The 22,339-nt window shown below is 63.3% G+C and overlaps 2 protein-coding genes across 3 annotated transcripts in view; both read right to left on the bottom strand.

Annotated features, from left to right (window-relative positions):
• Positions 1 to 1,022: 1,022 nt before the first annotated feature.
• The window catches only part of FAM20C (FAM20C golgi associated secretory pathway kinase), a 33,804-nt gene continuing 12,487 nt past the window's right edge, over positions 1,023 to 22,339 (bottom strand). The window contains exons 1-8 of one of the 2 annotated variants that reach the window (XM_034669620.1): positions 19,426 to 19,624; positions 14,893 to 14,985; positions 14,070 to 14,185; positions 4,837 to 5,017; positions 4,141 to 4,250; positions 3,910 to 3,991; positions 2,606 to 2,665; positions 1,023 to 2,025 (exon numbers count right to left, since the gene is read on the bottom strand). In XM_034669620.1, the coding sequence (XP_034525511.1) occupies positions 1,776 to 2,025; positions 2,606 to 2,665; positions 3,910 to 3,991; positions 4,141 to 4,250; positions 4,837 to 5,017; positions 14,070 to 14,185; positions 14,893 to 14,985; positions 19,426 to 19,556 (1,023 nt within the window). In that variant the 5' untranslated portion in view covers positions 19,557 to 19,624 and the 3' untranslated portion in view covers positions 1,023 to 1,775. Of the gene's footprint in view, positions 2,026 to 2,605; positions 2,666 to 3,909; positions 3,992 to 4,140; positions 4,251 to 4,836; positions 5,018 to 14,069; positions 14,186 to 14,892; positions 14,986 to 19,425; positions 19,625 to 22,339 lie in introns of those variants that run through there. The other variant, XM_019810245.2, reaches the window with a different exon arrangement.
• Positions 5,450 to 14,063, bottom strand: LOC117804098 (spidroin-2-like). The gene is made up of 2 exons (XM_034669619.1): positions 8,933 to 14,063; positions 5,450 to 8,897 (listed from the first exon to the last, which is right to left on the bottom strand). The coding sequence occupies exon 2, from the start codon at positions 8,889 to 8,891 to the stop codon at positions 7,593 to 7,595; it is 1,299 nt and encodes a 432-aa protein (XP_034525510.1). The 5' UTR covers positions 8,892 to 8,897; positions 8,933 to 14,063; the 3' UTR covers positions 5,450 to 7,592.

The following is a 22,339-nucleotide window of genomic DNA, read 5'->3' as shown; positions in this document are numbered from 1 at the left end:
CTCCTCCCCACTCAGCAGGGACAGGGGCACAGCGGGAGACCAGGGAGGGGTGGCCGGTGGGGCCAGGGGTTCACAGGTGCCAGCCACTGGCACGAAGGGGCAGGGACGACTTGGCCAGTGGGATCACTGGGGGAGTGCTGGGCGGGAAGCCAGTGCCAGGAGGGATACTGGAGGGGGCAGCTTTGGGGGCCACTTTATCGCCCCCTCATGTACTTCCTTTGTAGTCTGAGGTTCTTCTGTAGTTCTGTGTGCGCCCTACTGAGTGCAGCCCCAGGTGGGGTTCAGGGACGGAGGGGAGGCCTCCCACCCTGTAGCCAACGGCTTGGCCATTCTGGAAACCTGGACTGACTTCTGCGCCGAGCGTCAGCCCCTCGCTGAGCCTCAGTGTCCCCACCTGTGAAACGAGGAAAACTCGACCTTGCAGTCTTGCTTTAGAGACCAGTAATAACTTATGTTGGCGGCTTTGCAAGGTGCCAGGCTCACGGAAAGCCACGGTCCTGGGGCAGCGGAGGGGCTCCGAACCCCAGAGCTCTCTGCTCCCGGGGATTCTCCAGGCTTTAGGTCAGCCCTCAGCAGCATCCTCCTCTTGGCAGCCCTGGGGCTGGCCTGTCATGGTGCCCTGTGTCCACACTGCGCCCCATGCAGGCGACAGTCTTGGGGACCCTCCAGGCAGGGCTCCCAGAGGAGGATTCAGGCCCCGTGGCCAGCAGGGTGGACCTGTCCCAGATCCACTGGGCAAACCCGGTGTGCCCACTGGTGCCAGGGCTGTGTAGACATGATGCTACCCTCCGGGACTGGCCCGTGTCTTCGGGGACCCCGACCCAGCTCCGTCGGCGCCTGCCACACCAGGAGTGGGACAGTGGGTGGCTTGCGTCCCGCCTCCTGCTTCCCAGCCACGGCCCCAGACAGCCTGTGGCACCTCAAAATCTGAGCCGTGGCTACGCCCAGCTCCAGGCCTCATGTCTGTGGCGGGTGGGTGGGCGGCAGCGGAGCTCGGGACGTGGGGGACACGGACCCCAACGTACATTTGCTCTAGTTTTATTGCACTTTTACCACATTGCAAACTTTTCCACAAAAACGCTGCAAAATGAAGCCTGCTGTCGAGGCCCTCGGAGGGGCCCGTGTGACGTATTTACAGCAACTGTCAAAGCAAAGTCAGAAGACTGGCGGCACCCTCGGCCGCCAGGGAAACCCCGGGTGCTGCTGGGCGGCTCTGAGAAACGAAGACGTGGTCGCTGATGTTGCTCTGGAAACGGGAGTCTGTCGACCGGCCGAGACGCCATCGGGAGCCCCGGTGCCCCGAGCCGAGATTGCCAGCCATGTGGCTGCCAGGCCCCCAAGAGGGAGGAGAGATGGGAGCCTGTTCCAAGTAGGGTCCAGAGTGTGCGCATGTGGCGGGAGTCCAGCCGCAGGGGCGCGGCCCCCGTGTGCGCATTTGTAGGTGGTCTGGGGTCTGCATGGGTGTCCCTCTCTATTTATATACATGGACACCACGTATAAATACAAAATAGTAAATAAAGGCTTCCTTTCCGTACAAAAAGGGTGGGTCGCCCCCGCCGCCAGGCCGCCTCGTCCATGAGCTCCGAGCACCCCCTCCCCAACCTTCTCTGCTCTCGCACGCGAACACAGCGAGTCGTGTCGGACCCACTGCCGAAGGACCTCCCATTCCCGCCGTTCCCAGACTCCAGGAGAGCCCCGTGTGTGGCTGAAATCACTGAATTCACAGCGTGGACGCGCGTGTCCCTCCTCCACGGCAGGCCGGCGGCTCTCGGTCACTACCTGCTGGGGGGCACTCTGTGCTCGGGGCCCAGGTCGTCCTCCACCACGCTGTGGGGCCCGTCCTTCTCCACGCAGTCCCTGATGGCCTGCAGCACGATACGCAGCCGCCGGTCCAGGGCCTCCAGGTGCGGCTGGTACAGGATGGGGGCCACCCGGTCCTCGCGCAGGGACTCGGCCATCAGCAGGCTCAGCCGGTACTCCTCCTTGGCCAGAAGCTGCAGCCGGAGGTAGGTGGACTTCCTGACCCTGCGGGGACAGAGAGCTCAGGCCCCCGCCTCGGGAACTGGGGACAGGGGCGGCCAGCTCTAAGTTGGTGGTGGTCCCAGGCCGGTGCCCGGCCTGCTCCGGCCCCTGCCTCTCGGCGCCACAGTGAGGGTCCTGCCTGGCAGAGCAGGCGGTCGTGTGAGGCCTGGCGGTGACTGTGGGGACCTGATCCTCCAGCAGACACAGCACGGGAGGGACGGCCTACGCGTCCGGGAGATGGAGCCCAGCTCAGCTCCACACGCCTGCCCCAGGGAGGGCGCAGCTGGCTCTGCCCCAACCCTAAAGCCCCACAGGGGGTTGCAGCAAGTGGCACGGAGTGCTGGGGGCATCGGTGTCTTCACTTGTAAGACCAGCCATTACGGCTGGTGTGAGCCGTGGGCCAGGAGGGGCTGTGGAGCCGGAGCTCACACTGCTCAGGCTCGCGTGCGGGGCTGCTTGCTGCCGTGCTGTGGGAGTGGGGCTTGGGGGTCGCCTTCCCCTCGGTGTCACGGCTGGCAGGGCCTGGGGACTCTGCCCGATCTGTGGCTGGGCTGGGGCTCCCAGGGGGGCAGGGGGGCCATACCTGCAGCACTGCTGTAAAGGCACCAGAATGGACAGCTCGTCATGGGAGTATTTCCCAAACCTGCCGGAGAAACGCAGGATTGCTGAGGGTGCGCTGTGCGGCAGGGAGCGCCTGCAACTCGGCACAAGGGGGACCCCAGCCTGCAGCGAGCAGCGCCCCGCGTGTGTCCTGCTGGAGCGCCACGGACACTGCGCAGGGTGTCCCCCAGACCCTGCAGTGTGGCCTGGTCCCTGCTGTCCCCCGTGCCCGGGCTGTGTGTCCCCAGCACCCCGGCACCGTGTCCCCAGCACCCCTGGTACTGTGTCTCCAGCGCCCTGGCAGTGCGTCCCCAGCACCCTGGCTCTGTCTCCAGCACTCTGGCACCGTGTCCCCAGCACCCTGGCAGTGTGGCCTGGTCCCTGCTGTCCCCCGTGCCCGGGCTGTGTGTCCCCAACACCTTGGCACCATGTCCCTAGCACCCTGGCTTTGTGTCCCCAGCACTCTTGGCACCGTGCCCCCAGCACCCTGGCAGTGTGTCCCCAGCACCCCTGGTACTGTGTCCCCAGCAGCCTTGGCACTGTGTCCCCAGCGCCCTGGCACCATGTTCCCAGCAGCCCTGGCACTGACCCTGGCACCGTGTCCCCAGCATCCCAGTACCATGTACCCAGCGCCCTGGCAGTGTGGCCTGGTCCCTGCTGTCCCCAGCTCCAGACACAGGGTCTGGGATGAGGGAAGCCCCTGAACACAGCCCGGTGTCCTGGCTGCTGTGCTGAGCACAAGCTCATGGGTGCGGGTCTGAGGCAGGGTCCAGCCACAGCGCTGTCTTCTGCAGCTGGGAATCCGTGGTCCCTGCACATCAACTATGCAGGTGCACATCGGGGCATCTGAGCACAGCGGTGTTAACCATGTAGGAACAGCAGGCCCTGAATGCACACCCATGTCCCTGCATGCACACCGGGCACACGGCTCTCCTAGCTGGCCTGGCACTGCCCAGGGGCCAGCCAGCAGTGTCCACAGACCCTCTTTGTGGGGCAGGGAGGGCCGCTTGTCCCAGCTAGCCAGTCCCACGTGACCAGGTGAGGGGTCAAGTGCGCCCCACAGCCCTGCCCTTCCGGGCAAGCCGACTCTCCGGGCCTCAGTTTCCCCAGGGCAACACGAGGACGTAACAGGACCCAGCACCCAGGGGGCCCTGAGGACCAGGAAGTGGAACACTCTAGGGGCTTCCTGCCGACGGGAGCTGGGGGCCAGGGGCCAGCGCCCTGCAACACACACAGTGTCCCCGGAGCCCGGTCCTCCCAGGTCTGAAGAGCAAGAACACGGCTCACCCTCTCCCATTGTCTAAGTGGATGATAAACGTCTCGTTCCCGAACTTCTCGAAGGTCTCGTAGTGATGGCGGTCCATGTTCCCTGTGGAGAGAAGCAAGCTGAGAACTCAGGGCTGTGCCCGCTCCCCACGCCTGACCCTGCACCAAAGCCACAGAGCAGAGCAGGCGCTCGGCTGCAGCGGGGTCAGAGGCAGGCGGGGCTCCCGGTGCAGGCCAGCGCTGCCGACGTACCCATGAGGAAGTCAAAAATGGTCATGTCCATGATGTCCAGGACGCGGTGGCTGCTGTCATAGGGGGGTGTCTGCTTCACCTCCTCACAGTAGTCGGGGTCCACTTCCCACCTGCAGGGGAGCCCATGTGAGAGGACAGGGAGGCCCAAACCAGCTCAGCACAGCAGGATTACTGCGGCGAGGACAGGGGTGCAGAGACGGGTCACCACGGAACAGTGCTGCTGGCTGAGGCTGCATTAACGGGAGTATGGGGCTGGGAGGGGATCACGCCCTGTCTGGAGGCCGCCGTGAGCCCCAGATGCCAGGTTTCTGGAGGGTCACTGTGAGGAAACACCAACTCCCAGAGACCCCTTCACGGCCGTCTCTTTTGCATGAGGGACGAGAAGGGCAAGGAGTGAGAGCAGAGTTCTGACCCCGAGAGGCCGTTTCTGGTCTGCAGTGGGCCGGCCAGCAGCCCTGCGGGGGGCGCATCCGGTTCTCAGAGTTAGGAAGCCCTCCCGGCCGTCTGTCCACGCAGGGGTGGTCTTGCCCACACCGGGGGCCGGCAGAGCCTGCCGTGCCTCTCTCCCTGATACTCCTTACGCCCTGCGGCCGTCGGCAGGCCTGAGGCCCCCAAGCACAGTGGGCAGAAGCCCCTCAGACCCCGCGATGGAAGGAGGATGTGGCCCCGCGTGTGCTGTGCCCGCCCCACACTCACTCTGCCTTCCTGCGCTTGTGGTACGAACGCCGCCAGGGGTTCCGCCACGTCTTCCTCTTGGCCAGGGACAGGTCCGGCAGGAAGGCTGCCAGCGAGCCCTCTATCTGGTCCGGCTTCCCGCACAGGGCATGCTCCGTGGAGCAGTAGTAGGAACACTCGCCGTAGAAGCAGATGTTGTTGGCTGGTGGGCGACGGGCAGCTAGTGAGCGAGAGCAGCACCCTCCACGCCAGCCCTCCCCACACGCCCGTCCTGGGCTGGGACCCGTCCGCACCGTCCGATGGGCCGGGACCCTCCACACCGTCCGTCTGGGCTGGGCCCCCGTCCACACTGTCCATCAGGGCCGGGCCCCCATCTACACCATCTGTCTGGGCCGGGACACTGTCCACACTGTACGTCCAATGGGCCAGGCCTCCGTCCACACCGTCCGTCTGGGCCGGGACCCCGTCCACACCGTCTGTCCGTCTGGGCCAGCTCCCGTCTGCACCGTCCGTCCGATGGGCCAGGACCCTCCCCACATGTCCGTCCTGGGCCGGCCCCCGTCCGCACCGTCCATCCATCTGGGCTGGGCCCCCGTCCACACCGTCCGTCTCTGGGCCAGCTCCTGTCTGCACCGTCCGTCCGATGGGCCAGGACCCTCCCCACATGTCCATCCTGGGCCGGCCCCCGTCCGCACCGTCCATCCATCTGGGCTGGGCCCCCGTCCACACCGTCCGTCCGATGGGCCGGGCCCTCGTCCACACCGTCGGTCTGGGCCGGCCCCCGTCCGCACCGTCCGTCCGATGGGTCAGGACCCTCCCCACATGTCCGTCCTGGGCCGGCCCCCGTCCACACCGTCCGTCCGATGAGCCGGGACCCCGTCCACACCGTCTGTCCGTCTGGGCTGGGCCCCCGTCCACACTGTCCATCAGGGCCAGGCCCCCATCTACACCATCTGTCTGGGCCGGGACACTGTCCACACCATCTGTCCAACGGGCAAGGCCCCCGTCCACACCGTCCGTCCGATGGGCCGGGACCCTCCACACATGTCCGTCCTGGGCCGGGCCCCCATCTACACCATCTGTCTGGGCCGGGACACTGTCCACACTGTACGTCCAGTGGGCCAGGCCTCCGTCCACACCGTCCGTCTGGGCCGGGACCCCGTCCACACCGTCTGTCCGTCTGGGCCAGCTCCTGTCTGCACCGTCCGTCCGATGGGCCAGGACCCTCCCCACATGTCCATCCTGGGCCGGCCCCCGTCCGCACCGTCCATCCATCTGGGCTGGGCCCCCGTCCACACCGTCCGTCCGATGGGCCGGGCCCTCGTCCACACCGTCGGTCTGGGCCGGCCCCCGTCCGCACCGTCCGTCCGATGGGTCAGGACCCTCCCCACATGTCCGTCCTGGGCCGGCCCCCGTCCACACCGTCCGTCCGATGAGCCGGGACCCCGTCCACACCGTCTGTCCGTCTGGGCTGGGCCCCCGTCCACACTGTCCATCAGGGCCAGGCCCCCATCTACACCATCTGTCTGGGCCGGGACACTGTCCACACCATCTGTCCAACGGGCAAGGCCCCCGTCCACACCGTCCGTCCGATGGGCCGGGACCCTCCACACATGTCCGTCCTGGGCCGGGCCCCCATCTACACCATCTGTCTGGGCCGGGACACTGTCCACACTGTACGTCCAGTGGGCCAGGCCTCCGTCCACACCGTCCGTCTGGGCCGGGACCCCGTCCACACCGTCTGTCCGTCTGGGCCAGCTCCTGTCTGCACCGTCCGTCCGATGGGCCAGGACCCTCCCCACATGTCCATCCTGGGCCGGCCCCCGTCCGCACCGTCCATCCATCTGGGCTGGGCCCCCGTCCACACCGTCCGTCCGATGGGCCGGGCCCTCGTCCACACCGTCGGTCTGGGCCGGCCCCCGTCCGCACCGTCCGTCCGATGGGTCAGGACCCTCCCCACATGTCCGTCCTGGGCCGGCCCCCGTCCACACCGTCCGTCCGATGAGCCGGGACCCCGTCCACACCGTCTGTCCGTCTGGGCTGGGCCCCCGTCCACACTGTCCATCAGGGCCAGGCCCCCATCTACACCATCTGTCTGGGCCGGGACACTGTCCACACCATCTGTCCAACGGGCAAGGCCCCCGTCCACACCGTCCGTCCGATGGGCCGGGACCCTCCACACATGTCCGTCCTGGGCCGGGCCCCCATCTACACCATCTGTCTGGGCCGGGACACTGTCCACACTGTACGTCCAGTGGGCCAGGCCTCCGTCCACACCGTCCGTCTGGGCCGGGACCCCGTCCACACCGTCTGTCCGTCTGGGCCAGCTCCTGTCTGCACCGTCCGTCCGATGGGCCAGGACCCTCCCCACATGTCCATCCTGGGCCGGCCCCCGTCCGCACCGTCCATCCATCTGGGCTGGGCCCCCGTCCACACCGTCCGTCCGATGGGCCGGGCCCTCGTCCACACCGTCGGTCTGGGCCGGCCCCCGTCCGCACCGTCCGTCCGATGGGTCAGGACCCTCCCCACATGTCCGTCCTGGGCCGGCCCCCGTCCACACCGTCCGTCCGATGAGCCGGGACCCCGTCCACACCGTCTGTCCGTCTGGGCTGGGCCCCCGTCCACACTGTCCATCAGGGCCAGGCCCCCATCTACACCATCTGTCTGGGCCGGGACACTGTCCACACCATCTGTCCAACGGGCAAGGCCCCCGTCCACACCGTCCGTCCGATGGGCCGGGACCCTCCACACATGTCCGTCCTGGGCCGGGCCCCCATCTACACCATCTGTCTGGGCCGGGACACTGTCCACACTGTACGTCCAGTGGGCCAGGCCTCCGTCCACACCGTCCGTCTGGGCCGGGACCCCGTCCACACCGTCTGTCCGTCTGGGCCAGCTCCTGTCTGCACCGTCCGTCCGATGGGCCAGGACCCTCCCCACATGTCCATCCTGGGCCGGCCCCCGTCCGCACCGTCCATCCATCTGGGCTGGGCCCCCGTCCACACCGTCCGTCCGATGGGCCGGGCCCTCGTCCACACCGTCGGTCTGGGCCGGCCCCCGTCCGCACCGTCCGTCCGATGGGTCAGGACCCTCCCCACATGTCCGTCCTGGGCCGGCCCCCGTCCACACCGTCCGTCCGATGAGCCGGGACCCCGTCCACACCGTCTGTCCGTCTGGGCTGGGCCCCCGTCCACACTGTCCATCAGGGCCAGGCCCCCATCTACACCATCTGTCTGGGCCGGGACACTGTCCACACCATCTGTCCAACGGGCAAGGCCCCCGTCCACACCGTCCGTCCGATGGGCCGGGACCCTCCACACATGTCCGTCCAGGGCCGGGCCCCCATCTACACCATCTGTCTGGGCCGGGACACTGTCCACACTGTACGTCCAATGGGCCAGGCCTCCGTCCACACCGTCCGTCTGGGCCGGGACCCCGTCCACACCGTCTGTCCGTCTGGGCCAGCTCCTGTCTGCACCGTCCGTCCGATGGGCCAGGACCCTCCCCACATGTCCATCCTGGGCCGGCCCCCGTCCGCACCGTCCATCCATCTGGGCTGGGCCCCCGTCCACACCGTCCGTCCGATGGGCCGGGCCCTCGTCCACACCGTCGGTCTGGGCCGGCCCCCGTCCGCACCGTCCGTCCGATGGGTCAGGACCCTCCCCACATGTCCGTCCTGGGCCGGCCCCCGTCCACACCGTCCGTCCGATGAGCCGGGACCCCGTCCACACCGTCTGTCCGTCTGGGCTGGGCCCCCGTCCACACTGTCCATCAGGGCCAGGCCCCCATCTACACCATCTGTCTGGGCCGGGACACTGTCCACACCATCTGTCCAACGGGCAAGGCCCCCGTCCACACCGTCCGTCCGATGGGCCGGGACCCTCCACACATGTCCGTCCTGGGCCGGGCCCCCATCTACACCATCTGTCTGGGCTGGGACACTGTCCACACTGTACGTCCAGTGGGCCAGGCCTCCGTCCACACCGTCTGTCTGGGCCGGGACCCCGTCCACACCGTCTGTCCGTCTGGGCTGGGCCCCCGTCCACACTGTCCATCAGTCTGGGCTGGGCCCCCATCCACACCATCCATCAGTCCTGGGCTGGGCCCCCATCCACACCGTCCATCAGGGCCGGCCCCTGTCCATACCGTGAGTCTGGGCTGTGCCCCCGTCCGCACCGTCCGTCCGACGGGCTGGGCCCACCCACTTTCCCACACCGAATCTCACAAGTGGCTGCACCCTGTGGTACAGAGCGCCGAGGCCCAGCGAGGGGGCTGAGCTGCCTGTGGCCGCACGGCTGGGAGCTAGCGTTAGGATCTCACACTGGCATCTACTGAAATTCTAGAGTCAGTGCTCAGTGGCTGGAAAAGGCATTCTCAGCATGAATGAGGAGAACGTCCTGGAACTGGTAGTGATGTGGCCCGTCACGAATGTACTAGGAACCACGGAATTGCACACTTCAGATGATGCGTTTCATAAAAAAATAAAGCAGGGCAAATATAACTCGATTTAACCACCACGTATACACACATTTCTTAAAGAAGAAGAATAAAATGGCTTGGTCGTTTGGTTGCCAAAAAAAAATGGCGAATTTTACAGTATGTGACTCAAATCTCAGCAAACACGAGTCATTCACAGAGCGTGCGTCTCCTGTGGCCCTGTTTGCTGACTTGCTGCCAGACGCCCCAGCCCGCCGTCCCTGCTGGTCGGGGACACGACGGTACTTTTGTGTTTCCCGATGGAGCTCACGTTCTCGTGTTCAGTTACTCCGTGTGCTTGCGGGGAGGCCCAGCGGAGCCTGTGTGTGTTGGGGATGGCGGTCAGAATGGCAGGCACCACACACAAGCCCCTTCCCACCTGTGCAAATGGCCAGCTCCCCAGACGAGGGGTCTCCCCTCCTGACCACGCAGTCTCCGTGTCTGGTGATCTGGGGGACATGGAAGGTGGCGCAGGGGCTCCCACTGCGCTGCCCGCACACAGCGAGCCCCCGCCTGGATCACTGGCCTCTCCCCTCCCTGGGACCTTGTGAGCCCAGAGCCAGCGCTGGAGGACAATCCCGCGAGGATGCATCTGTGATCTCGCCTGCGTGTTGACACAGTGCGTCTACAGCCCACTGACGCACAGAACAGCCGCGGCCGAGACAGCGCTCCACCTTCTGGAGGAAAATCTTCCTCTGATCCTGTCGGCGGGAGCCCTGACCCGTCTCAGTGATGACAGTCGAGATAGTCGGCTGCGAAACCTGCCGTCCCTGCACCCCGGGCGCCCTCCTCTGACAGCCGAGAACCCGGGGAAGACAGGCCGAGGAAGGGCCCAGTCTCCGCGGAGCTGGCGACACGGGACTCTGTGAGGCCTGAGGGTAGAGACCAGGAGGCTTTCAGGAACCTGCCCGGCAGGAAGATGGGTCTGAAAGAACAGGATGCTCACAGTCCTTGTCCACCCTGGATGGCTCTGAAGGGTGGGTGGCCGTCTGGTGGGGCTGGAAGGCTGGGGAACCACCGTCACTCAGGAGTGGCCTGAAGGCGCCCAGCCTGGTACCCCCCTTACTCTCCATGGGCATTTAAATGGGACGCTGTGTCCACACTGTGTGGGCGAGTCCCCGGGCCCATCCAGCCCGGCCCATGGGGCAGGAAAAAGAGCCAGTTTAAAGATGTGGGTGGCGGCTGAGTGGCTGGGAGGGGGCAGGAGGGGTCCCCGGAGCTGCTCACATTCTGCGTCTGGTCCTGGAGGCATTTAGGCAGGTGGGCTCCCCTTGTGGAAACCCCAGGATGGGTGCACCATCCAGCACGGATGAGATGTGCCCATAGAACTTTACCAAAACAGGGCAAGGACTTCAGTGGGGCCCAGCACAGCTGGTTCTGACCCAGCCTGCCTCCGCACCGCTGTGTGGCAGGGGCGCTTAGCTGCTCTCCTGAAAGGGAGCTCCACATCGGACACCATCCTCTGTACTGTCCGGGCCCTGCCTCTGCCACACAGACCGCAACTTGCCTGAGCTCGGCCCGCCTCCCGGGGCACCAGCCCTCCCTCCAGCCCCTGACGCCCGGCTGGGCTGGACAGGAGGGCCGTCGGCACCTCGCACATTCCCTCCGGCTCCCGGCTGGCACCAAGCTCCCCCACCGGCTGCTGGGACTTTCCCCTTTTAGGACGGATGCCAGACAGAACCATTCAGGCCTCTGGAGGTGGAAAGGATGTCCGCCGTGTATTAATGTCTCCAATGTGGCCGGCTCTCGAGCAAAGCTCGGCCTCTGTGGCAACGTTGCACCTGGATGGTTCTAGAAGTGCAGGCAAAGAAAAAAGGCTGCAAATGCGTCTGAACAGACTTTGTTTTCTAGAATGGGGTCAAAGCGGGCTCCCGCCACCCTGTTGCTTTAGAGAAGACCACACATTTGTAAGGGCTTTCGGGAGGAGATCCGGCGGACAGAGCGGGGCTGCGTGTCAGAGCTGCACACACAGCTGAGAAGGCCGTCGGGCGCCGGGCACCAGGATGGGGGGTCCAGCCGTCGGAGCGGTGCGACAGAAGATTCTGGCAGTCATGGTGCCAACTGCAGGCATCACCGCAATCACCACGGGGCACCCGGAAGCAGGACAGCTCCGGTGCACGGAACGCCAAACCACCAAGTGCGACAGGTGTGTGCTTTAACCTGCTCAGACCAGTAACGGACTCGTCTGTTGTTCATCAGGGATCCACGAGCCTTCCCCCACACCCGTGGATGCTGTGATGGGGTTCTGGACGCTGTGGCTGCACGGCCCCTTCTCCGAGAGCCCCAACCAGGCTGCCTGCACCCTGGCGAGCACCTCCAGACCCAGAAGTGGGCTCCTGAGGGGAGGCCCCTCTGTGGCAAGAAAGCGAAATACAGAAACTTCTTGATACTTCAAGCTCCAGCTCCTCCCCTTCATTTTGGGCAAGTTACGGAGTCGCCTCCGTCCGGGGCCCAACGACAGACGGCGGGATGAGCTAACACCGCGGGTCCATCTGGAGCTGCAGGACTCCGACGTAAAAGGCAACAGGCCGGACCCCACACGCCACGCGACTGATCTCAGAATGGCGCCGTTGAGCAACAGAAGACAGACAAAAGCACACACTGTGTGCCTCCCCCACGTGTGCAAAACTGTAGGAAAGCTAAGTAACGCTCTGAGACAGAAGACGGGCTGCGTCGGCGGGCGCATACAGGGCAGGACAGGCCCGGGGAGGACGGAGCAGTCCGCGGTTTCTCTGTTCCTCAAAACTCCTGGAACTTTGCACTTGGAAACCGTTCACGGCGTGTCAATCACACCTCAGGGCACCCACTCAAAAATGGGGACGAGGAAACAACGTGCCCACACTCCTGCCTCAGAATTAGATGCGGAACCCACAGCCGGTACGCAGCAGGGCCGGCATACAGCAGGTGCTCAGTAATGCGCCTGTTGCCTGGCTGTGGTAGCGTGGCCCAGACCCTTCCCGCTGTGCCCCCTGTGGGACCTCCCTGCCGGCCCCACTGGCAGGAGCAGCCCCGTCCAGGGGTCTGGGGGCTGCCCACACCGGAATGACTTGTTTCTGGCTGAGGGGACGTTATCCAGCCGAGTGGCCCCACAACTCGCCCAGGACAGACACGGACAGCGTCCACCTGACGTGGAAGGACGCTGGCGACTGATACACTGGGTGGTGGCCGAGGGGCCACGGGCACGTCTTATCTTCGTTTCTGAACACTGCCCACCCCCACCAGAAAGGCTGCAACAGGACCGGCAGAAGCAGCGGCCACACAGCCTGCGGGTCCTGTGGGCGTGGCCCAGCCTGGCCTCCGAGGGGGCCGGGGGCGCTGGCGGTGCGGGTGCTGGGGACACCAGGCGGAGGACAAGAGATCCCGAGGCCCTGATGGGCTGAGGTGGAGGACGAGTTCGATGTCTCGGGGGTTCCAGCAGAGAGCGCTGGAACCCAAGGTCGGGGGGGGGGGGACAGGTTTCTAGCCGTGGAGAAGGATCTTTCCAGAAGCTCGGCTGTGCAAACAGGAGCTGCTGAGCTCCCCGTCGGTGGGGGTGTGCAAGCTGCAGCTGCGAGCAGGCTTAGGGCTGACCAAGAAGCCCCCAGAGACCCTGCCCCTTGGTTTCCGGTCACGTGCTGGACACGCTGCGGGCACAGGGAGCAGGGGCACATCCCTCCTGCCGCTTGGGGGACTGCTGTCCTACTTTCCTTTATGACTGGGCTCTGCGAAGGGAGCCCTACGGGGATGAGTTGAGCCTCGGACGACAGGAACAAAGCTTCATTACATCGTGGGGCTCGAGCCCCGCAAATCTGCGAATGCTGTTAAGAAAACACGCGGCCTGAACCACCACCGAATCCGGACGCCGGGGGGTCTCCAGACGCAGCCAATCGAGAACCTTCCATGGGTCGTATGCGCATGGGCACTCGGTGTGGCCCTGGCACTCCTGCACCCTCCCCGGCAGGAGGGCTTCTACCCCAGGGTGGGTCCGTGCGCACCCCTGCACTCTCCTTCTCTGGCATCGCTGGGAAACCCCAGCACCTCCAAGAACCATGTATAAAGGGCAACATTCCTGGCAGGGAGAAGGTGTTCCCCACACTCAGGCCGGTGGCAGCTCAGCACAGGCCTGGGTCAAGGGAGGTACTCACACGGACTGTCGGACGGACGGACGGACGCCAGAGTTCAAAGCACCTGGGGCAGCTGGCTTGGTCGGGTATGACTTACCGTTATGCGTGTACTTGAGATTAAGGATATGAAGTCCTAAAGGTTTGCATGAATGTCACCTGTCTCTATGGCACGGGGCACACGCGGCCCCCGTGCCGACCCCCGAGGACCAGCTGGGGCCCCACTCCAGTCCCGCTCCAGCTGCAGAGCTGAGGGCAGGGACGTGGCCCTGTCCCTGTCACTAGGTGAGGGTCTCGCTGTGGTGTCTTCATCCGGGAAAGTTCAGAGCACAGAGCTTCCTCCAGCCGGACCACCTGGAGGAGACTCTCCAGAGAGGCTGGGAGTTTCCAAAAAGGAACTCATTTTGCCTTTTAAAACAAACAACGGTAGGAAAAAACCCCGTGTGCCCAGACCAGGGGATTGAGTCAGTGACTACGACATGGCCATTTCTGGCAGTCCTTTAAAATTATGATGCAAACGCACCCGACATGGCGGGGGGCACCCCGCACGTGGTTGAGCAGTGGGCTGGATTATGCGAGAATTCGTTCCAGTTTTTTCCTTCTATTTCGGAAAGGTAAGCAGGCTCACGGAGACTGCGTGTGGGAAGCCTGGAGAGGGGCCACCCGGGTGCAGGTTACCTGGGGAGATGAAGAAGGTCCTCCACAACTTCTTGTCCCTTGTCACATCCCGGATCTCCTTGGTCATGTTGACCATCCTGCCGGCCACGGGGGGGACCCGGCGGAAGTCCAGGATCCTGGCAGGAAAGTGACAGGGAAAGGGTCGAACCTCCGTGCCCCAGCCCGCACCAGGCTGGCGTGGAATGAATACCCCTCTTTGCATTCCGAGGCGGGGTCCCCCACCCCCTGGACTCTGGGAACTGAGCCTGGAGGGCACATGGCTCTGGGCGAGCAGGGGCCTGTGGAGAGGCTCACCCACACGGTGACCCATCACCACCCGCCCAGCTCCCCGGCAGCAAGGGGCCGTGCGGAGACCAAAAAGCAATTCTGCCTGGTAGAGCTGTCCCAGAAGACGGGTGATAGGGGAGCAGGAGTGGAGACCTGGGTCCCTCGGTCTCACCGTGGCCCCAGAGTTTACATCCTGAAACACTCTGCCTTAAAATTCCCAGCACTCATGCTCCTTCCCTCTCTTCCTTCCCGTTACTCCCAGCGGGCCCCGTCCATCCTGGTCACCAGCTGCACCAGGTGATCTCCTGTCTGGCACCGTCCGGGCTGTGGGGCCCACAGCAGGACACGTCTGTCTGGGTTATAATGTCACCGTAACAACACCACCTCTGTGCTGCAGAGGAACGGTTACCAGCAGGCGCTGTGGGCACACCGTGCCTCAGTTTCTCCTCCTCTCCACAATGGGGCCCACGACAGGCACCCCACCCCCGGCAGGGTGCCGGGGGAGGGCTTGCCCGCGTGCAGTGCTCAGACCCGGTGTGCAGGGGTGCGGGCTCACCTGTCCAGGTGGAAGGCAGCGATCTCTGCATTGTGCCTCTCATAGTCCGAGAAATAAAAGAAGTCAGGCGGTGTCTCCTGCTCCCTCGTTTGCCTAGAGAAAACGGGATGAAACGGAGGGTTTATCACCGTCTGGACCCTCCAGGGAAAGGGCGTGGGTGGCTTACACCGGCTGCAGAATCGGGCTGCCAAACTTCCAAGAGTCCGTGAGCTGGTCGTTAAAGTCACCCTTGAAGATGAGCTTGTGGAAACACGCAACCGCCTGACTTACATTTGAAAAGCCTCATCACTTCCCGCTTATTTGATGACACCCCACCGCTTGCTCCCGTGACTGCTGACCTCTCTTTCATCTGCAGGTGCGAACAGCGTGCGAGGTGATGTGTGTGCCCAACGCCGCCGTCAGCAACCTCTGGCTGACAGCTCGAACCCAGCCAGCGGGGAGGTCCACGGACGGCAGCCTCTCCCAAGGAGGCTCTCCCCTCACGAAGGAGCGGCTGTGACGCTCGTCAGCCCACCGCCAGCCGGGTCCATACCACAGCCCAACACAGGCTCTCCAGGAAACCGGGCAGCAAAACGCGGCCCCTCACCCAGGGGCCAGGCAGCGTTGGATGACGGGGACAGCGCGGGACCCACCTGCACAGAGCGAGGTGACCTCCCCCGGGGCGGGAGCCGGAGGCCCGGTTCAGGCCGCTCCCACCGTCCCTCAGCCTGCTCTCAGCCATCCAGCAGCCCACCTGCCCAGACGGCGTCCCCCTGTGAGGATGCGAGGGAGTCTGGGAGGCTTTCTTGGGGACACCTGTGGGACCCACGTCTGAAGCCCATGGGAGGTGATCCACTCTCCAGTGTTCCATCAGGGAACCGGCCGGTTAGGGCTGCACAGTCTGCCTCCTCTCCCCCTGCTCCAGCCCCCTCTGTCCCCTTCCCTTCTCCTGAGCTCTGGTGAGCTCCCTCTGCTATTTCCTGCTTGTGTCCCAGTGCTCCACTCTGCGGCCTTTGCTTACACTGTCCCATCTTCCTGGAACGGCTTCCCCTCGTGTCTCCCAACGGCTAAGCCGGCATACCTAAATGCGTGTCCCACCTGCCCAGGGACTTGTAGCACACAGGGAGTCCTCCTAGAGGTTGGAGTTTGGGTAACATGCGTACTGGAGCACCCCCTGTGGTATCAACAGTGCACGGTAGCACCGTAAAGGCCTTGACAAGGCCTGCAGCTACTGTTTCTTCGCACTATACTGACTACAGAACCCATTTTGTTCAGAGCACATTATCACACTCTGCATTTTTCAGAGCTGCTGGTTGAAGCCTACAATGCAAGCCATTTCCAGCTCCCACTCAAAGGCAAACTCCTTCACACTTCTGATGCCACAGCAAACATGACTCCAGGCAGGAGGGAAACAAAAGAAGCGGCCCAGGGTGGGTGAAGCAGGTGGCCACAGGGTGCTGGCCAGGCTCACCCCAAACATACCCCTCATCACCCCATCTCCTTGGCGCCCACCCCCAACCCAGGACAATTGCCACCAGAGACCTCCTGGCCCCCTCTTCAGCTCTGCCCTCCTCTCTCCTCACCCCTGCTGCCCCCAGCGTCACCAGACCTCTCCCAGACCCAGCACCCAGGACTTTCCCACCTCTGCACCTTCTTCAGTGCTGGGTTTTCCAGCTGGGCTTGCTTCCTCCATCCTTCCCAAGATTGGCCTCACCCCCCAAGGCCTGGTAGCCTGGCAGGCCTTCCTGGCACGGGCCTTCTGTTGAGGAACTTGGCACTACTATGTTAGACCACTGTGTGCAGGGCCTGGGGCAGGCGTCTGGGCTGAGCCAAGGGTCTGCTTTAGAACAGGTGTGCAATAAACAAATGAACTGATGGAGGAAGGACAGGGAGTGGGCACAAATCAGTCTGCAGCCTTGAGCTCTTCCCACTCTCATTTCTTCAATTTCTACCATCATCACCATCACCACCATCACCACCATCATCACCGCGTGCAGTCGCTTTCTCTGTGAGGCTACCTACTGAGCATTTCTATTTGCCAACTCTTTGGCTTTCGTTCCCTTCTCCCTCGCTCCAGCCCACCCTCTGATCAGGTCACACACCTGGAAAGCAGGTGGCTCTGAGCCTGCTACTCTGGGAAGAGCCCAGCCACTTCCCGGAGGCTCTGTGACCAGGTTCCAGAACAGTTCCTGCTTCCCTCACATGTCCCACCTCAGGGCTTTCCAGTGACTCTGTCCCCAAGCTGTTCACACAAAGAGGCAGCTCTTTCCCCCACCCCAAGGCCATATACACGCCTTCTGCTTGGCTGTCTTAGTTTCCAAATGCCCCTCCCCAGAACGGCCCCGGAAGTGCAGAGAAGTGGCAATGTAGTGTGTTTTGTCTGTGCTCAGTGACCGTCTCCACTCCCGAGACGCTCGAGGTGCTCGTGGGGCCTCTGTGTTCTCTGGGCACGCCTCCAGATGTGGGACGTGCCTGTGAGTGGTTTCATAGGCTGTGAGCAACTGGGGGTAGGGGCCCTGCTTAACCTGTCCTGATAAGGGTGGAGCTGGGAACTCGGGGAGGGGGCACGTGGGTGGGAAGGCGGGCTCCAGTGTGGGTCTCCCCACTGATTTGTTTTAGACAGAGCGCCTGTGGGTGGGAGTGGGGGTGCCGAGGTCAGCATCGTGCAGCCCTGGCTCCCCAAGGCTGGTGGTGAGGGCTAAGCGAGTGTGCCAGACCTCCGGACCCTCAGCTCCCCAGCTGTGGAATGGGGATCGTTCTGAGCTTGGGTTTGGCTGGCTGACCCCGGCTCCCGTCCTCAGGATGGTCAGGACTCACACACACAAGTGGGAGTCTGCAGTAGGAAGAACGGCCACGAGAGGCCCAGCACTAAGTGGTAAGGGTGCTCAGGAAGGACGAGGCTGGCTTCCTGCTGGTCTCACTGCTGTAGGTCTGTGCCCAAATCAGCAAGGGCAGTGGGAACCGACAGCCGTGCACCACCAGGGACGGAGGAGAAGCACAGGGTCCATCCAGCCGGTCACCCACCTGCAGGGTCTGGTGACAGGACGTGAACCACCAGCTTAACCCTGCAGGATGTGCTTACCAGCCAATCTCGGGGTCCGAGAGCTGGGTGTGTTCACTGCAGGGGTATGTGGGCCCTTCTCAGGGCTGGGCTGCAGAGCAGGGGACAGCGCGGGGGGGACCGGGAGGAGATGGGACATGGTGCCCTCGGGGAGGCGGTCAGCCCGCTTCCTGCCACATCCTGGGCGGTGCTGGAGAGCAGAAGGTGCTGCTGCTGACCCAGCTGTTTGGGGAAAACTTTGGAAAAGTACTGAGCTCACTGCACCCGGCAGGAGACTGGACTCAGTTGAACCCAGTCACCTGGCAGCCTGTCCTTCCTCCAGGTGTCGTGGAGGAAGCTGGGCCCAGCTGCGAGGGCAGGTGAAGGGTGTGGCCCGCCCGGGGCTCTGGGGCTTCTTCCTGGGGTGTGGGGCATGGAAATGGGGAAAGAAGATGCTATCAGACAGTCTGGGGTTGGCTCGGCACCCAGAGCTTGTGCCTGCCGTGATGAGGGGCGGGGACACCGGGCGGCTGGGGATGCGTGTTTCCTAGAACACCGGTGGTGTACCTGGGAGCATAGTGCCAGCAAGAGGAGGTCCTCTCCTGCGGACTGAGAGGGCCGGAGGGCGGGTGGCAGCCCCTCCAAGGGGCACAGGGACAGGAGGAGCCTCTGAGTCCGGCCACCCCCTCCCTGGGGGTCACTGCCCCCACACAGGGAGCAGTCAGAGCCTGGGAGCCCCACCCGGACGGCCTGTGAAGTCAGAGCCCCACCTGGCCTCGGGCAGGCCTGAGCAGCGGGGAAATGGAAAAGTGTACGCTCACTTTCCTCAGAAAACAGCAGCTGAGGAATCAGGCACAAACCATGGCCAAGAACATGGTTTCAGGGAAAGGCCTTGGCAGCCACGACCGAGGGTCAGAGCAGGAAGACGGGCAGACCTGGCAAGTTCAGGAGGCCTGGATCCGGGGAAGGTTTCGGTGCTGTCTAGGAAGGCCCCAGAACCTCACAGCTCCGCCTGGCCAGACAACCGCACTGGGCCCCACAGGCCACGAGAAAGCAGGCAGTGGAGGGCAGCCCCCAGGGGTACGCAGAGCACCCCAACACCCTCACGCCCAGGCCTGCTAAACCCTGGCAAGCGGCTGCTCAGGACCAGTCTGGGGGCCTCCCACACTGCCAGCCTCCCTGTCTCCCTCCTCTCCAGACCTGACCACACGCAGACTCCCTCCTTTGGAGCGACTTTTCGTGGCTCCGGAGGAAGCACGGTGGGAGCTGATCACGCATTTTTATACTTAAGTGAGAGTGACTACTATGTTGAACTCTCCCAGGGAATCTATGGTCTGAATTTTCTTAAAGGACAAAAGGAGCTTTGCAGGTGTGGTTAAGTCAGGAATCTTGGGATGGGGAAATTTCCTGTATCATCTGGGGTGGGGGTAACGTCATCCCAAGGGTCCTCTAATGGCTGAGCTCACCACAGCAGTGGCTTCGAAGAGAGAGGCTCTAAGAATCTGCTTCCTCACCTCCTCCAGCTTGTAGAGGCTGCCTGCCTTCCTCTGCGAGGAGACTCCAGAAGGAACACAGCCCGCAGATCCCTTTTAGATTTCTGACTTCCAATACTGCAGGAGAACACGTTCGTGTTGCTTGAAGCCATTAAATTTGGGGCAATCTGCCGCAGAGGCACAGGGAACGAATACAGACCCTTTGGCAACCCCAAAGCAGCAGGGAGGACGCGGTGATTTAGCAACCTTGGAACGGTTATGAAATCCGGGCTATTTCCTCAGATCTGGCCACGCCATCACTGCTACGTGTATTGGACTTTGAAGAACTGACTCGGAACATTTTGAGAGAAGGTGCCTCTGTTTTCACGGAAGCCAAAGAGACACAGAATCCAGTCAGGACCACGTGAGTCCCCCCAGGCTCTGATCCTTGTCCCCGTTTTAACAAGGAAGTCTGAGGTCAGCAAAGGAGAAAAGGCGCGTGCAGAATCACGCAGCTAGAAATGGCAGGTGCTGGACTCTTTCTGCAGGGACGCCCGGGGGCAGACACGGCTCCAGCTCTGGGTCCTAGGGCTGCCCAGGGGCCCGGAGCCGGGTCCGCTGCCGGGCTCCCTTGGGGACTTGGGGAGGCTGTGTGCAGGCCTAGAGGTGTGGCTGCAGGAACCATCCGAGTCCCCAGGAAAGTCCTGGCTCCTGACAACTGTGAGCTGGCCCTCAACACAATGGGATCCCTCCCTTCCTCCTTTACAAGTAGGCCCCCCACCCCTGCCCAGTTCCCACTGTCACCATTAAAATCTCAATGTTCTTTAACTTGTGGGAAAACAGAAAACTTGTGCTTGGTTAAAAATAGAGGAAATTGGCAGCTTTTTATTGAGCCAGAGCCGGAGCCGGGGGAGGAGAAGCCAACAGTATGCGGCTCTTACTATGAGCTAGGCAGTGTATGCAGATTCACTCCCTGCACCTTCCTGGCGGCCTGTGCAGTGTCCCCGTCCACAGCCAGATCACAGCCAGCAGAGGGCCTGATTAAGGGCCCTGCACTCGGGGCCACGTTCCTGCTTCAGCCCCACGGTGCCCCAGAAGGGCCCTGACATGGGGGACTGGCTGGGGAGTGGGCTGGGCCCCGTTCTCTCCACTGACACCTGAGGAAAGCAGCTGGAGGAGAAGGGTCAGCCTGCTCTGACCCCCACCCTCTGCAGGCTGGCGGGGGACAGGAGCGCCCACAGCTCCCTCGGAGCAGTGTGGCCGGTGTGGCAGCTCAGGGGTGATGCCTCTGGGAGCAGCAAGGACCCATGGTCCTTCCCCCTGCTGTTATCGCCACCGCCTTGCCGCTGGGCTTACGGAGAGGGAAGCAGGCATGCAGTCCCACGTGGGGGAGCCAAAAGCCCGCCCGGTCAGTTGGCGTCCCACGGCAGGCATGGGGGCCGAGGCCAATCACACGCAGAGCAAACTGTCAAGTCAGACTCTGCGGAAGGGGCACCCGTGTGACTGCTTGGGGCACAGACAGCTGTCACACAGCCGTTTCGGGCATCCTCGTCAGAGCTAAGGGCCCCCTGAGATCCCTGAGTGCAGATGGGAAACTGAGGCTCAGAGAGAGCAGGGCCACACCAAACCTTCCATGTATCAGGGAAAAGCGCTGTCAGCCAAACCCTGCAGCACAGAAGCAGAGGACAGAACACTGGGGAGGAGCTGCCAGGAAGCCCGTCTGCAGATGTCCCAGCATGCACCGCTTGGCCGGAAGCACGTGTGTCCTTGCTGGCCCCACAGCAGGCTGCCGGGGCTCCCACGTGCTGGGCCCCCTGCTCACTGGGGCTCTCCACCAACAGCCTCACCAGCTGAGGACGGACGGTGTGGCTGCCTGGGTGATCGCCAGGCCCCCGGGACCTTCTGCCTAAGGGGATCCATCCAGGGCATGTCCGTAGTGTCCGTAACACCCACCCAGTGGTGTCTCCCACCCGATCACCATGAACAAGGCTGCTCGTGGCACGCCCATCCTGAGGGCACCCCACTGCACTCCCACGGGCCCCATTATCACGACACGGCCCCCTCGCGGCCTCCCAAATCCCACTGCTCACCATCTGTCCATTGTACCCTCAACAGGCAGAACTTGATGGAGCCTGTGTATTGGTGCCCCAGGCCCTTTGCACGTCACTGTTGTCCCTGGAACGCTCTGGCCCTTGACCGTCTCTTCTAAAGAATACTCAGCCCGTCACCTGACCGTGTAAGTAGCTTCATCGGGGCAGTCCCGTCACCGTCTCTGGTTCCTCCGCTTCCCTCTCACGAGGACCCACGAGGCTGCATTCAGGGCCCAGTCGGCTAATCCAGGCTCCCGGGACCAGGGTCTGATACCCCGCTGACCCTGGTTCCCACGTCCAGGGATAACCTCAGGATGGCCAGACACCAGATAAGGTGACCGCCTCCCTCTTCCTCCTGAATACACAGCAGGTCCCTGACTCACCAAATGAGAGCACAGAAGCAAAAATTAGCCTTTCTCTCCTGGATAATTTTCCCGTCACTCACACAGCAGAAAACCACCACCTTGTCATTAAAGAGATATATTAAGCTGTTTAATATCGGGTTTTCGGCTGGCGGATGTTCTAGAAGGGGAGAGGGGGCCTCTCCCCGGCAGCTACTTCAGCGTGACCTTTCAGCCCTGAGGCCCACGCAGCATTTCCTGCTAATCTTGGCCCCATGTGGGTGGGGGTCTGTTTGTTTGGTAAAACATGCTTGCCATATTCAGACCCTCTGGATCTGACCCATGCTATTCGAGCTCCAGCAAGTTCTGGGGCCTTGTGTCTAGAGAGGGGGCACGGCCACCACCCCCATCGTGCCCGCCGGGCCCATCCGTGCTCACCACACCTGTGGCACCTGCACGCCAGGGAAACCTGGAGACTGAGGGCAACAGAAAGCCCTGGAAGAAGGGGGAGGCCTCGGTAGACTC

The sequence above is a fragment of the Ailuropoda melanoleuca genome, chromosome 10, assembly GCF_002007445.2.
Source record: "Ailuropoda melanoleuca isolate Jingjing chromosome 10, ASM200744v2, whole genome shotgun sequence".
NCBI classification, from domain to species: domain Eukaryota; kingdom Metazoa; phylum Chordata; class Mammalia; order Carnivora; family Ursidae; genus Ailuropoda; species Ailuropoda melanoleuca.
Note: the sequence above shows the minus strand (reverse complement) of the source record. Positions and strands in the feature narration are given on the sequence as shown.

Excerpts from the sequence above, each read along its gene's own strand:
- LOC117804098 (XM_034669619.1), bottom strand. The coding sequence starts at position 8,891 with ATGGGGGCCCAGCCCAGACTGATGGACAGTGTGGACGGGGGCCCAGCC.